At 41.1% G+C, this 17,500-nt stretch overlaps 1 protein-coding gene across 5 annotated transcripts in view; it reads right to left on the reverse strand.

Annotated features, from left to right (window-relative positions):
• sdt (stardust) overlaps window positions 1–17,449 on the reverse strand; it is a 660,846-nt gene extending 643,397 nt beyond the window's left edge. For 3 of the 5 annotated variants that reach the window (XM_070087047.1, XM_070087048.1, XM_070087049.1), the window contains exons 1-2: window positions 17,017–17,448; window positions 5,504–5,618 (exon numbers count right to left, since the gene is read on the reverse strand). In XM_070087047.1, coding sequence (XP_069943148.1) covers window positions 5,504–5,618; window positions 17,017–17,403 — 502 coding nt within the window. In that variant the 5' untranslated portion in view covers window positions 17,404–17,448. Of the gene's footprint in view, window positions 1–5,503; window positions 5,619–17,016 lie in introns of all 5 variants that reach the window. The other 2 variants (XM_070087045.1, XM_070087046.1) reach the window with 2 other exon arrangements.
• Window positions 17,450–17,500: the final 51 nt, after the last annotated feature.

The following is a 17,500-nucleotide window of genomic DNA, read 5'->3' on the forward strand; positions in this document are numbered from 1 at the left end:
AAATTCTCAATAAGTTTTAAAAGGCATCAGTCCGCCATAAGAACTCGCAACACTATCTCAACACATCTAACAAATTCATATATATATATATATATATATATATATATATATATATATATATATATATATATATATATATATATATATATATATATATTTATTTATTTATTAGCACACTGGCCGATTCCCACCAAGGCAGGGTGGCCCGAAAAAGAAAAACTTTCACCATCATTCACTCCATCACTGTCTTGCCAGAAGGGTGCTTTACACTACAGTTTTTAAACTGCAACCTTAACACCCCTCCTTCATATATATAATATATATATATAATATATATATATAATTATATATATATATATATTATATATATATATAATATATATATAATATATATGTATATATATATATATATAAGGAGGTTTTGTGTGCGAGGGGCTTGGACTTCCAGCAGGCATGCGTGAGCGTGTTTGATAGGAGTGAATGGAGACAAATAGTTTTTAATACTTGATGTGCTGTTGGAGTGTGAGCAAAGTAACATTTATGAAGGGGTTCAGGGAAACCGGCAGGCCGGACTTGAGTCCTGGAGATGGGAAGTACAGTGCTTGCACTCTAAAGGAGGGGTGTTAATGTTGCAGTTTAAAAACTGTAGTGTAAAGCACCCTTCTGGCAAGACAGTGATGGAGTGAATGATGGTGAAAGTTTTTCTTTTTCGGGCCACCCTGCCTTGGTGGGAATCGGCCAGTGTGATAATAAAAAATAATAAAATATATATATACATACATACATATGCAAAACAACCACTCTGAAAAAATAGAGAAATTCCAAGCGCTTTCGTGACTACTCACATTATCAAGGAACTATGAAAGTAAAGCATCCAAGGAAGGTATATAAGGGGTCTGGCCAACACCTCACTATCAGATCCCACAAAGGTTATACACCTGATGCGCGCCGGACCAACTGGACAGGTCCTTTGCACAACCCACCAACAAACTATTCTACCCAAGAAAATTTTTAAAATTATTATTTGTCCAGTGTATTATTAAATTCTTCCCAAATTCTATTAATTATAAATGGATCTAATTTATTTATATAAACCAAAGGAAATATTCATATTATTGTCAAAACTGCTTTTTATGAAACAAGATTCAATTATATTCCTGTCGACCATGGACTTGCTTGATACTACTTTCTCAACTTTTTGAAAACCAATTGGATGGTTAAAATCTCTTACATGAATAAATAGAGCATTGGAATCTTGTCCAGTTCTAATGCTATATTTATGTTGTTTTAATCTTAGTTCGAGATTTTTACCAGTTTGACCGTAATAAACTTTATCGCAAATTTTACAAGGAATCTTATAGACACATCCATCAGCATTTTGGGGGGAATTCTTTATCAAAAGTTTTTTTACTGTATCAAGATTTTTGAATACAACTCTAATACTAAAAGTCTTAAGAAGAGAAGGCATATCAACCAAGTTTTCATGGTAAGGGAGAACCAACATATTTTTAGTTGAATAAGGCTGGTTGTCCCTTTTCGGATTGTAAAAAGTATTTCTAGCAACTTTAAAAGATTTGTCAATTACATTTCTTGGGTATTTTAAATCATTACCTATTTCATAAATTTTGGATATTTCCTCATCTATGAACTCTGGACTACAAATTCGTAAAGCTCTCAAAAACATTGATGAGAAAACAGACAGTTTGACTCTATCTTGATGCGAGGAATAATAGTGGACATAGGAACAGTTATTTGTAGGTTTTCTGTAAATTTTAAAATTGAATTCATTATTATACATAATAATTAAAACATCTAGAAAAAGGCAATGAGTTATTTTCTTCAAATTCAACAGTAAAATTTATAGAATGGGCTAAGCTATTTAATTTGCCAAGGAAATGGTGTATATCTACATTTTTGGGCATAAGACACAAAATATCATCAACATATCTGAACCATTTAGCTCTATTAGGGAGGATTGCGTTAAGCAACCTTGTTTCAAAAAATTCCATGTATAGGTTACTAAGAACAGGTGAAAGAGGATTCCCCATTGCCATACCAAACTTCTGAGTGTAAAACTTATCATTAAATACAAATTTTGCATCAACAATGCAAAGTTTAATAAGTTTAATGATAGTAGGAACTGGCAATGGTAAATCATAGTTAACGAGTTCTTCAGATAAGAAACTTAATAAATCATCAACAGGAACTTTCGTAAACAAGGAAGTAACATCAAAACTAACCATGTTAAAATCATTTAAGTCTGTCAAGGAGCTTAATTTATCAACCAAGTCTATGTTGTTTTTAACATTAAAGTTAGAAATTTTGCCAACAATAGGGCTCAAAATATCAACAAGCCATTTGGATAATTTATATGAAACTGACCCTATGGAGCTAATAATTGGTCTGACTGGATTCCCTGGTTTGTGTGTTTTTATTAGTCCATACATGTAAGGTAAAGATAGATTAGTGGAAGTAAATTGTTTGACTAATTCATCTTTGCCTTTCAGTAGAAGTTTTATTGTTCTATTGAAATTGCTGTTAACGGTTTCTAGGGGATTTTTCCTAAGTTTAGAATAGGTTTCAGTATCATCTAAGAGATTATTCATTTTTTCTTGGTAATCATTTTCTTTCATAATTACTATTGCATTTATTTTGTCTGCTTTAGTAAGTCGCAAATTTTTATTGTTATTAAGTGTGTCATAAGACTAAAGCAGGTGCGAGGTGGTATGTCAGGAAGGTGTTAATATCAGTGTTTGGCAGCCTAACTTGAGAGAACTTCGCCATGTAATTAGATAGAGAACTTGTGTGTTGTCACCCTGCTGAGCAAGAACTAGTGTGTCGTCACCCTGCTGAGCAAGGACTTGTGTGTCGTCACCCTGCTGAGCAAGAACTAGTGTGTTGTCACCCTGCTGAACAAGAACTAGTGTGTCGTCACCCTGCTGAGCAAGAACTAGTGTGTTGTCACCCTGCTGAACAAGAACTAGTGTGTCGTCACCCTGCTGAGCAAGAACTAGTGTGTCGTCACCCTGCCGAAGAAGAACTAGCGTGTTGTCACCCTGCTGAAGAAGAACTAGTGTGTTGTCACCCTGCTGAACAAGAACTAGTATGTCGTCACCCTGCTGCTGTCCTCCAGGTGTATACAAGTATCACCTGACACAGCAGAGGACAAGCCTCGCCAACACTGGCTGTATTTCTGTCGTTGTGTCACCCAGGGGTGGTGTCCCCTTACTGCATACACTCAGCAATTTAAAATTTACAGATCACCGTGAAAGCCAATTTCCTTTTACTAAAGCACATCACCACTTAAACTTTGAAGCCAATCAGAAAAAAAAATTCTTTGGTAATGGCTCCAACGATTACAATATTTTTTTAAGTCATAAAATTTCGAATTTGAGTCTGCACAGTTTAGGCTTACAGTGTCATCCTTCTTTTGGCATGCATTAGTTAATATTTTAAAGCCGAACAGACGAGGCGTTCTTTAGTTATCGAAATTATCGAAATCAGTATACTAATTATTTAATAAAATTGGCAAATTGGGACTTATGCAGCCAAATAAGGTGTAGTACACTGTACATAAATGGTGCGATACCGACAAGATAAAGTATTAGACATATCTGCAACATCTGGGTATCTTTATTTGTAGACGTTTCACCATCCAGTGGCTTTACCAATACAAGGACATAATGTGAAGATTTGTATACAAAATCTGAGGTAATGAGTCCGTCAGCCTCGGAGCAGTGAAGATCACCGGAGTCTTGAAGACTTAAGGTGCTGTTCAACACCAAGGTTGAGGGACTGATTAACTCATCTTTTGCATATAATTCTTCACATTAAGTCCTTGTAATGTAATGTATCGATAAAGCCAGTGGTTGACGCTACGTCTACAAATAAAGATACCCAGATGTTGCACATGTGTCTAATGGTTCAGCACAATAAGGTGAATCTTGCTTTGTTCTGAAAAACACGCCAGGGATGAGAATATAAAATCTATCAGATGATAAGAGGCATCCTCTTGAACTTAATGGGTACTATCCTATCCATAAGATGGATCAACCATTAAATACTGAAGACATTCCGAAGAAGTGCAGTCAAATTTATTCACCGTAATTGAGCAAGAATGAAAAATTTCACAGTATTTTACGCGTAAAAATAGCAAATGTGCTCCTACACACACTTAAATTACACTCTCCGACGTCGTGGAAATAAATGGAGCCTGTTTTGAAGGCTGGAAGCCAGGCACTTGAGCCTTGAAAGTTGCCTGAGCCATTGCAGGCAACTTTAGTAAACAGACACAAATACAACATACAATGGTTCTACAACTGTAGTCACAAGGCGCCTGCACGTGCCTATAGTCGCAACAATCTTGCATTTGTTACCATACACCAGTGTTGAGAATGTGAAGCCAATCGGATGAGGCATTCCCGTGTTATGAACGAAGAGGAATATATATATATATATATATATATATATATATATATATATATATATATATATATATATATATATATATAATATATACATATATATATATATATATGCATATATATATATATATATATATATATATATATATATATACATATATATATATATATATATATATATATATATATATATATATATATATATATATATATATATATATATATATATATATATATATATATATATATATATATATATATATATATATATATATATATACATATATATATATATATATATATATATATATATATATATATATATATATATACTTATATACTATATATATATATATATATATATATATATATATATATATATATATATATATATATATATATATATATATATATATATATATATATATATACTATATGTCGTGTCGAATAGGTAAAATTGGTCAATTAGCAAGAACTCATTTAAAATTAAGTCCTTTCTAAAATTTTCTCTTATACGTTTAAAGATATATTTTTTTCATTTATGTTAATGTAAAAATAATTTTGTACCAAAAGAAACTTAGAAAACTTACCTAACCTTATTATAACAAGCGCAATTTAATTTAGCCTAATCCAACTAAATATACAATGAAATATATTTTTTTCGTTAGGTTCAGAATGATTTTTGAGAAATTATTGCATAGACAAATTTTCGCTTGTCTTATTCGGCAAGAAGAGCGCTGCTATTTAAGCCAAAATCACAAGTTTTGCCTATTCGGCACGACATAATGTGTGTGTGTGTGTGTGTGTGTGTGTGTGTGTGTGTGTGTGTGTGTGTGTGTGTGTGTGTGTGTGTGTGTGTGTGTGTGTGTATATGTGTGTGTGTGTGTGTGTGTGCTCGCGCGCGTGCGTGTGCGTGCACGCAGTATTGTATAGGGCAAAGAGTATGGGACACTTAAGCAGTATTGTGAAATCATACAAGTGTAGGGTACTCAGTGTTAAGTAGACACACACAGGGTGGTGTTCAAAAAGTGTGAGGTATTCACACAATGCGAGGTAATCATAGAATGCGAGGTACTTACCCTTGGCCATCTCATCTATCCTGGGTGGGAAGCCTTCGTCAACACCTCCCACAACAGAGAAGCCGAAGCGGCGGTCGGCGGGACCGAGGAACAGATTGATCTCTGTGACGCCTGCCTGGAGGACAGAGAGAGGAGAGTCAGGTTACACGTATGTTAATGTCAGCCTGCTGGAGCACACACAGCTTACATACATGTACGTTTAATGAAGAACAGATGTTTAGTAGCTACATACTAAAGAATAAGTATTGTTAATGTAGTTACGAGGTAATAGGTGAGTAATTTGAAGTAGTTACGAGGTAACAGGTAAGTAATTTGAAGTAGTTACGTAGTAACAGCTAATTTAAGTTAGAGAACTCTACAGATTTTGTGACAAATTTACATTGAGTCAGCAGGTGATGGAGTCAGCAGGTGATGGAGTCAGCAGGTGATGGAGTCAGCAGGTGATGGCGTCAGTAGGTGATGGAGTCAGCAGGTGATGGAGTCAGCAGGTGATGGAGTCAGCAGGTGATGGAGTCAGCAGGTGATGGAGTCAGCAGGTGATGGAGTCAGCAGGTGATGGAGCCTAAGTTACCCCAGCACAGGTCAGTTATTAACCTCTTTGTTTACACTCACCTTATCATGTTAATTATAGATCTATAACTGCACCTATAACAATGTTTCTAACGTTTGAAGCAGACAAACCCGGGCTTCTATTCTATTTCCTACTTCAAAGCACTTTCTTCGGCTCTATTAACCCCGTCGTGTAGTGACGAGTCAAAGTGACGCAGAAACCACGAGAGTTGTGTATTAATTCCCCGTCTCTCCGAGCACTGCACATGGGCACTCGGCTTCTCCACAAGCACGGTGTTGGTAGGTAAGACACAAAGGCAACAGTTAGGCAACTTTATTCCGAAACGTTTCGCCTACACAGTAGGCTTCTTCAGTCGAATACAGAAAGTAGGCAGGAACAGTAGAGATGTGAAGACGATGTAATCAGTCCATCACCCTTGAAGTCGTAGAATTTGAGGTTGTCAGTCCCTCAGCCTGGAGAGTTCAGTTCCATAGTCAGGAACTAGTTCCTGACTATGGAACTGAACTCTCCAGGCTGAGGGACTGACAACCTCAAATTCTACGACTTCAAGGGTGATGGACTGATTACATCGTCTTCACATCTCTACTGTTCCTGCCTACTTTCTGTATTCGACTGAAGAAGCCTACTGTGTAGGCGAAACGTTTCGGAATAAAGTTGCCTAACTGTTGCCTTTGTGTCTTACCTACCAACCTGTCGGTATTTTATACCATTTTGAAGCACGGTGTTGTTAACGTTATTGCCAGTTCGGTGCATTCGTAATGTGAAGACTCTAAGTCACTATACCGTGTCTAGAACAAGGAGTCACTATACCCTTCCTGGAACAATAAGTCACTACACCATTCCTGGAACAATGAGTCACTATACCCTTCCTGGAACAGTAAGTCACTATACCGTGCCTGGAACAATGAGTCACTTACACTTCCAGGAACAATTAAAACCTCACCTTCAATCCAGCAAAAAACGTAAGACAACCTTTCGGATCGTTCTTGATCGTTATCATGTTACGGGTGAGAAAAATACGGAGAGAAAGTCAAGCCAAGTCAGGTCAAGTGACGAGGCGAGCTGAAAGCCGAGATCAGGTCATCATTTTCAACATGTCATAGTATTTTGACTCTTCAAAGCGCCAACCAAGTTTATTGTTATCAACAAACTATAATCCCGTGTCGATGACAAGAGACTTGCCAATACAGAATCTGAGAGAACACACGTGTGGATGATAGTTCTCATTATGGAATCTGAGAGAACACACGTAGTTTCGTGTGGATGATAGTTCCCATGTTGCATCATTGCATCCTTAGAATAATAAATGGGAATTTCCCAAGACTGGCACGTTAGAACAGTCTTACTTCCTCTCATAGGATATAAAGACTCCTTAGTGTATTGACAGGTATGGTGGCACTGTGGTGGAGGTATGGTAACACTGTGGTAGAGGGTATGGTAACACTGTGGTGAAGGGTATAGTAACGCTGTGGTGGAGGGTATGGTAATACTGTGGTGGAGGGTATGGTAACAGTGTGGTGGAGGGTACGGTAACACTGTAGTGGAGGGTATGGTAACACTGTGGTGGAGGGCATGGTAACACTGTGGTGGACGGTATGGTAATATTGTGGCGGAGGGGTTGGTCCCAAATCTGCACACTGCCATAACAACATACTGGAGCGAGAGATATGGAAGTGTAAAATAAACCCAGTGAGGAGCAGGGGTGCGGTGGGGACAATAAGGGAACACTGTATCAACATCCGGGGTCCCAGACTATTCAACATCTTATCAGAAGATATCAGAAACACGGCTGGAACAAGTGTAGAAGCCTTCAAGAGGAAACTAGACAAGTATCTTCACCAGGTGCCAGATCAACCAGGCTGTGATGGATATGTGGAGCAGCGGGCCTCCAGCAGCAACAGCCTGGTTGACCAGGCAAGCACCAGACGAGCCTGGCCCATGGCCGGGCTCAGCGAGTAGATAAACTCTCGAAAGTCTTCAAAGGTATATCAAAGGAGGGTATAGTAACGCTGTAGTGGAGGGTATGGTAATGCTGTGGTGGAGAGTATGGTAACACTGTGGTGGAGGGTATGGTAACAGTGGTGGACGGTATGGTAACACTGTGGTGGAGGGTATAGTAACGCTGTGGTGGAGGGTATAGTAACGCTGTAGTGGAGGGTATGGTAACACTGTGGTGGATGGTATGGTAACACTGTGGTGGACGGTATGGTAACACTGTGGTGGAGGGTATAGTAACGCTGTGGTGGAGGGTATAGTAACGGTGTAGTGGAGGGTATGGTAACACTGTGGTGGATGGTATGGTAACACTGTGGTGGACGGTATGGTAACACTGTGGTGGAGGGTATAGTAACGCTGTGGTGGAGGGTATAGTAACGCTGTAGTGGAGGGTATGGTAACACTGTGGTGGATGGTATGGTAACACTGTGGTGAAAGGTATGGTAACACTGTGGTGGACGGTATGGTAACATTGTGGTGGAGAGTATAGTAACGTTGTGGTGGAGGGTATGGTAACACTGTGGTGGAGGGTATAGTAACGCTGTGGTGGAGGGTATGGTAACGCTGTGGTGGAGGATATGGTAACTGTGGTAGAGGGTATGGTAACACTGTGGTGGAGGGTATAGTAACGCTGTGGTGGAGGGTATGGTAACGCTGTGGTGGAGGATATGGTAACTGTGGTAGAGGGTATGGTAACACTGTGGTGGAGGGTATAGTAACGCTGTGGTGGAGGGTATGGTAACGCTGTGGTGGAGGATATGGTAACTGTGGTAGAGGGTATGGTAACACTGTGGTGGAGGGTATAGTAACGCTGTGGTGGAGGGTATGGTAACGCTGTGGTAGAGGATATGGTAACTGTGGTGGAGGGTATGGTAACGCTGTGGTGGAGGGTATAGTAACGCTGTGGTGGAGGGTATGGTAACGCTGTGGTGGAGGATATGGTAACTGTGGTAGAGGGTATGGTAGCACTGTGGTGGAAAGTCTGGCAACAGTGTCAGCTGAAGGTCTGCAGAATGCCATTATGAGATAAAATTAATAGAGTATTCTGTGCCAGGAAATTAAAGGGGTGTGTTATGTTTGTCTTTGGTGCCAAGCAGTACACTATTTGGTGCCATGCAGTACACTATTTGGTGCCATGCAGTACACTATTTGGTGCCATGCAGTACACTATTTGGTGCCATGCAGTACAATATTTGGTGCCATGCAGTACACTATTTGGTGCCATGCAGTACACTATTTGGTGCCATGCAGTACACTATTTGGTGCCATGCAGTACACTATTTGGTGCCATGCAGTACACTATTTGGTGCCATGCAGTACACTATTTGGTGCCATGCAGTACACTATTTGGTGCCATGCAGTACACTATTTGGTGCCATGCAGTACACTATTTGGTGCCAAGCAGTACACTATTTGGTGCCATGCAGTACACTATTTGGTGCCATGCAGTACACTATTTGGTGCCAAGCAGTACAATATTTGGTGCCAAGCAGTACACTATTTGGTGCCAAGCAGTACACTATTTGGTGCCAAGCAGTACACTATTTGGTGCCATGCAGTACACTATTTGGTGCCATGCAGTACACTATTTGGTGCCATGCAGTACACTATTTGGTGCCATGCAGTACACTATTTGGTGCCATGCAGTACACTATTTGGTGCCATGCAGTACAATATTTGGTGCCATGCAGTACAATATTTGGTGCCATGCAGTACAATATTTGGTGCCATGCAGTACACTATTTGGTGCCATGCAGTACACTATTTGGTGCCATACAGTACACTATTTGGTGCCATGCAGTACACTATTTGGTGCCATGCAGTACAATATTTGGTGCCATGCAGTACAATATTTGGTGCCATGCAGTACACTATTTGGTGCCATGCAGTACAATATTTGGTGCCATGCAGTACAATATTTGGTGCCATGCAGTACAATATTTGGTGCCATGCAGTACACTATTTGGTGCCATGCAGTACACTATTTGGTGCCATGCAGTACACTATTTGGTGCCATGCAGTACACTATTTGGTGCCATGCAGTACACTATTTGGTGCCATGCAGTACACTATTTGGTGCCATGCAGTACAATATTTGGTGCCATGCAATACAATATTTGGTGCCATGCAGTACACTATTTGGTGCCATGCAGTACACTATTTGGTGCCATGCAGTACACTATTTGGTGCCATGCAGTACACTATTTGGTGCCATGCAGTACAATATTTGGTGCCATGCAGTACAATATTTGGTGCCATGCAGTACACTATTTGGTGCCATGCAGTACAATATTTGGTGCCATGCAGTACAATATTTGGTGCCATGCAGTACAATATTTGGTGCCATGCAGTACACTATTTGGTGCCATGCAGTACACTATTTGGTGCCATGCAGTACACTATTTGGTGCCATGCAGTACACTATTTGGTGCCATGCAGTACACTATTTGGTGCCATGCAGTACACTATTTGGTGCCATGCAGTACAATATTTGGTGCCATGCAATACAATATTTGGTGCCATGCAGTACAATATTTGGTGCCATGCAGTACACTATTTGGTGCCATGCAGTACACTATTTGGTGCCATGCAGTACACTATTTGGTGCCATGCAGTACACTATTTGGTGCCATGCAGTACACTATTTGGTGCCATGCAGTACACTATTTGGTGCCATGCAGTACACTATTTGGTGCCATGCAGTACAATATTTGGTGCCATGCAGTACAATATTTGGTGCCATGCAGTACAATATTTGGTGCCATGCAGTACACTATTTGGTGCCATGCAGTACACTATTTGGTGCCATGCAGTACACTATTTGGTGCCATGCAGTACACTATTTGGTGCCATGCAGTACAATATTTGGTGCCATGCAATACAATATTTGTACACTATTTGGTGCCATGCAGTACACTATTTGGTGCCATGCAGTACACTATTTGGTGCCATGCAGTACACTATTTGGTGCCATGCAGTACAATATTTGGTGCCATGCAGTACAATATTTGGTGCCATGCAGTACACTATTTGGTGCCATGCAGTACAATATTTGGTGCCATGCAGTACAATATTTGGTGCCATGCAGTACAATATTTGGTGCCATGCAGTACACTATTTGGTGCCATGCAGTACACTATTTGGTGCCATGCAGTACACTATTTGGTGCCATGCAGTACACTATTTGGTGCCATGCAGTACACTATTTGGTGCCATGCAGTACACTATTTGGTGCCATGCAGTACAATATTTGGTGCCATGCAATACAATATTTGGTGCCATGCAGTACAATATTTGGTGCCATGCAGTACACTATTTGGTGCCATGCAGTACACTATTTGGTGCCATGCAGTACACTATTTGGTGCCATGCAGTACACTATTTGGTGCCATGCAGTACACTATTTGGTGCCATGCAGTACACTATTTGGTGCCATGCAGTACACTATTTGGTGCCATGCAGTACAATATTTGGTGCCATGCAGTACAATATTTGGTGCCATGCAGTACAATATTTGGTGCCATGCAGTACACTATTTGGTGCCATGCAGTACACTATTTGGTGCCATGCAGTACACTATTTGGTGCCATGCAGTACAATATTTGGTGCCATGCAGTACAATATTTGGTGCCATGCAGTACACTATTTGGTGCCATTACAATATTTGGTGCCATGCAGTACAATATTTGGTGCCATGCAGTACAATATTTGGTGCCATGCAGTACACTATTTGGTGCCATGCAGTACACTATTTGGTGCCATGCAGTACACTATTTGGTGCCATGCAGTACACTATTTGGTGCCATGCAGTACACTATTTGGTGCCATGCAGTACACTATTTGGTGCCATGCAATACAATATTTGGTGCCATGCAGTACAATATTTGGTGCCATGCAGTACACTATTTGGTCCCATGCAGTACACTATTTGGTGCCATGCAGTACACTATTTGGTGCCATGCAGTACAATATTTGGTGCCATGCAGTACAATATTTGGTGCCATGCAGTACACTATTTGGTGCCATGCAGTACAATATTTGGTGCCATGCAGTACAATATTTGGTGCCATGCAGTACAATATTTGGTGCCATGCAGTACACTATTTGGTGCCATGCAGTACACTATTTGGTGCCATGCAGTACACTATTTGGTGCCATGCAGTACACTATTTGGTGCCATGCAGTACACTATTTGGTGCCATGCAGTACACTATTTGGTGCCATGCAGTACAATATTTGGTGCCATGCAATACAATATTTGGTGCCATGCAGTACAATATTTGGTGCCATGCAGTACACTATTTGGTGCCATGCAGTACACTATTTGGTGCCATGAAGTACACTATTTGGTGCCATGCAGTACACTATTTGGTGCCATGCAGTACAATATTTGGTGCCATGCAGTACAATATTTGGTGCCATGCAGTACACTATTTGGTGCCATGCAGTACAATATTTGGTGCCATGCAGTACAATATTTGTGCCATGCAGTACAATATTTGGTGCCATGCAGTACACTATTTGGTGCCATGCAGTACACTATTTGGTGCCATGCAGTACACTGTTTGGTGCCATGCAGTACACTATTTGGTGCCATGCAGTACACTATTTGGTGCCATGCAGTACAATATTTGGTGCCATGCAGTACAATATTTGGTGCCATGCAGTACAATATTTGGTGCCATGCAGTACAATATTTGGTGCCATGCAGTACAATATTTGATGCCATGCAGTACACTATTTGGTGCCATGCGGTACACTATTTGATGCCATGCAGTACAATATTTGGTGCCATGCAGTACAATATTTGGTGCCATGCAGTACACTATTTGGTGCCATGCAGTACAATATTTGGTGCCATGCGGTACACTATTTGGTGCCATGCAGTACAATATTTGGTGCCATGCAGTACAATATTTGGTGCCATGCGGTACACTATTTGGTGCCATGCAGTACAATATTTGGTGCCAAGCAGTACACTATTTAGTGCCATGCAGTACAATATTTGGTGCCATGCAGTACAATATTTGGTGCCATGCAGTACAATATTTGGTGCCATGCGGTACACTATTTGGTGCCATGCAGTACAATATTTGGTGCCATGCAGTACAATATTTGGTGCCATGCAGTACAATATTTGGTGCCATGCAGTACAATATTTGGTGCCATGCAGTACAATATTTGGTGCCATGCAGTACACTATTTGGTGCCATGCAGTACAATATTTGGTGCCATGCAGTACAATATTTGGTGCCATGCAGTACAATATTTGGTGCCATGCAGTACAATATTTGGTGCCATGCAGTACAATATTTGGTGCCATGCAGAACAATATTGATGCCATGCAGAACAATATTTGGTGCCATGCAGAACAATATTTGGTGCCATGCAGAACAATATTTGATGCCATGCAGAACAATATTTGGTGCCATGCAGAACAATATTTGGTGCCATGCAGTACAATATTTGATGCCATGCAGAACAATATTTGGTGCCATGCAGTACAATATTTGATGCCATGCAGAACAATATTTGATGCCATGCAGAACAATATTTGGTGCCATGCAGAACAATATTTGGTGCCATGCAGAACAATATTTGGTGACATGCAGAACAATATTTGGTGCCATGCAGTACAATATTTGATGCCATGCAGAACAATATTTGATGCCATGCAGAACAATATTTGGTGCCATGCAGTACAATATTTGGTGCCATGCAGTACAATATTTGATGCCATGCAGAACAATATTTGATGCCATGCAGAACAATATTTGGTGCCATGCAGTACAATATTTGGTGCCATGCAGAACAATATTCGGTGCCATGCAGTACAATATTTGGTGCCATGCAGAACAATATTTGGTGCCATGCAGTACAATATTTGGTGCCATGCAGAACAATATTTGATGCCATGCAGAACAATATTTGGTGCCATGCAGAACAATATTTGATGCCATGCAGAACAATATTTGGTGCCATGCAGTACAATATTTGATGCCATGCAGAACAATATTTGATGCCATGCAGAACAATATTTGGTGCCATGCAGTACAATATTTGGTGCCATGCAGAACAATATTTGGTGCCATGCAGAACAATATTTGATGCCATGCAGTACAATATTTGGTGCCATGCAGTACAATATTTGGTGCCATGCAGAACAATATTTGGTGCCATGCAGAACAATATTTGATGCCATGCAGTACAATATTTGGTGCCATGCAGAACAATATTTGGTGCCATGCAGTACAATATTTGATGCCATGCAGTACAATATTTGGTGCCATGCAGAACAATATTTGGTGCCATGCAGTACAATATTTGATGCCATGCAGTACAATATTTGGTGCCATGCAGAACAATATTTGGTGCCATGCAGTACAATATTTGGTGCCATGCAGAACAATATTTGGTGCCATGCAGTACAATATTTGGTGCCATGCAGTACAATATTTGGTGCCATGCAGTACAATATTTGATGCCATGCAGTACAATATTTGGTGTCATGCAGTGTCATGGAATATTGCTGTACACTAACAGCCTATTTCTAAGGCAGGAGAAATTACAGCGGTGAAGGCAGCAGCCGACACTTTCCTTCATTGCTGATAAAATTTTATCGAATACCTAAATTACTGGGAACGTGAAGTTCCTCGAACTGTACCTTTGTATCGTAGACGAGTATGATACATAATAATTTAAAGTTCCTGGGTTCACTACCCGTGTTGCCCAGTCCAAAGATCAGGCTTCCTGATTGACAGCCTGATCTGTCAGGCACTTGGTGCAGGCCGCAAGCACTCCAACATAGGCACCACAGCCCAGCTGACTGGGAACTAACATGAGGAACTTGCAAAGTGTTCTCTTGAAGACTGCTAAAAGAAGATCTGCTGGTAATTCCTCTTCTGTGAAGGGACAGTGTTGAATTGTCTTAGGTCATTTACATATTCTGAGGTCTCTCTTAGTTTACTCATTGCATACCTGCTTTTCAGTGGAGGTATCTTGCACTGTATACTGATCCTCTTGCTCTGGTAGAGAGTAATTAGAATGTTTAGATTTAGGACTAATCCTTTAGCTTTTTCCAGATGTAATTATATCTTCGTCGTCTACATTCCAGGGAGTACAGTTCAATACACTTCAAGTGTTCCCAATAATTTATAACCCTGACTGAATTTATTCTGGCAGTGAAGATGGGAACAACCCTCAATGTGCGGCAATCCTGCTCGTCATGCGTTACTTGGCAGCATCACTTGTATTGTGCTGCTACCTTCCATGCTACAGTAATTGGAGATTATATCGCTTCCACGATAGTATAATAATAATGAACACAAGTGAAGGGAAGTACAGTGATCATTCTTACAGGTAACGTCAACTATTTTGGTTATGGCAAAATCTCAGTTCTTCTCCATGTATCACATGTTTGACAACAGGTGTCAATATATGTGAGAGTTACAACACCTGTCAATACGAGTCACGTCAGCTGGGTGTGTGTTGACAAATCGATGCATCGTTGAGGCTGCCTCCACACGCTGCAGGAAATAACATCATCCTCGTGAAAGTGTGTAGACATTATTGTAGGCAGGAGGCGGCGTTCACATCTCCATTTGCGACATACCGTCACAGGTGTCTATGGGTCTTCAACATTTACAACCTTGTCTGAGACCAGACAACCTTACTGACTGCTGGGTCCGTCAATATGCTGCTGACACCGTTCCTCAGACCTACGTAGAGATCACAACCTCGTTGCTATGTTTCTATCTGCGGGTTGAAGAATGTTCGACCATGGATGTTAGCACAGTGTTCTCCAATTATCTATGGTGCCCCTGCGTTTCACTGAGTTTATTGCACACTTCCTCCCATATCTCTATGCCGTAAATGGTTCAGAATCATTTACAGCATGGGTACAGCCTTCCAGCACTGTGTAGGGCTTCCCTTTGCCCCCAGAACAGCCTGAATTTTTCGTGGCATGGATTCAACACGGTGCTGGTAACATCCCTTAGAGATTCTGGCCCACACTGACATGATAGTATTATGCAGTGGCTAAAAATCTCCGGTTCCACCACATCTCAAAGGTTTACGTGAAATTCAGACTACCATCTGCACGTCACAGCAGAAATCGCAATTCGTCAGACTAAGCGACGTTTTTCCAGTCTTCAAATTTCCAGTTTTGGTGAGCCAGTCTTCGCTGTAGCATTAATTTTTTGTTCTTAACAGACAGGAGTGTAACCAGTGTGGTCAGCTTGAACCAGTCTGGCCATTCTCCTTTGACCTCTCTCATTAACAAGGCGTTTTCGCCCATAGAACTTCCCCTCACTGGATGTTTTGTTTTTCACATAACTCTCTATGAACCTTAGACACTGCGTGTGAAAATCCCAGATCGGCAGTTCCTGAAATACTCAACCCACCCCGTCTGTCTGGCACCATCAATCGTTCCACGATCGAAGTCATTTAAATCACATTTCTTCCCCATTCTGATGTTCAGTCTGAACAACAACTGATCCTCTTGACAGTCTGCATGTTCGTAGGCATTATGGCACTGCCACATGATTGGCCGATTAGATATTTGCATTAACGAACAGATGCACAACTGTACATAAACTGACCAATGAATGCACGCCTCGTGCCTCCCTCCCCTTCCTTCCCCAGAGCACACATTACCACAGCTTTGCGGAACGAAGCTATATTAAATCAAAGGAATTTAGGTGAAAAAAAAAGTATAATCTTTATTCGTTCCGCCTGAGAAACATTAGAATGACCTCGAAGGTCAAACTGTGAGCGCTAAATACGCACGTGACAACCATGCTGTTATTAGTGTTATGATTATTTATAATAATAATAATAATAATAATAATAATAATAATAATAATAATTATTAATATCAGCACAAGGAGTGATGGAGGCTCGATCCACCGTCTGGTAATCAAGTACAGTAAGAGAGAGTTTATCTTACCCCATCAGGAGACTTGGGCGGCAGGAGGTCCATGTTGTCTAGGAGTGAGCGAGAGTGGGCGTGTTTGGGCGGCGTGGGCGGCTGCTGGAGCTCATAATCCACTAGGGACTTGCTATGTGCGTGCCGTGGGCGGGTCATACCCTCCACGCTAGGGGGCACTACAGGCATGCCCAGTAACGGCTTGGGCATGTGGTTTACCACCTCCGGGGTGAGCTTGTGGAAGTGAGGAATGACGTCCGGGGCGTCCAGGTGGGGCGGGGTGGTGGGCGGGGTGATGCCGCCCACCCTTACTGTGCCATTGGTCTTGGCCACCACGGACACGCCGCCACCCACGCCATTGGTGCCGTTGACGTGGAGAGTGCCGTTGAGGTGGCCGTTGAGGCCCATGGGTGGAGGGGAGTCCTGGCTCCCCCGGAACGTTGAGAAGGTGGAGAGACTACGAGGGTTCCAATCCTGCAATGATACACTCTGTTAGCTTCACCTC

Source organism: Cherax quadricarinatus, chromosome 20 (assembly GCF_038502225.1).
Source record: "Cherax quadricarinatus isolate ZL_2023a chromosome 20, ASM3850222v1, whole genome shotgun sequence".
Taxonomy (NCBI): domain Eukaryota; kingdom Metazoa; phylum Arthropoda; class Malacostraca; order Decapoda; family Parastacidae; genus Cherax; species Cherax quadricarinatus.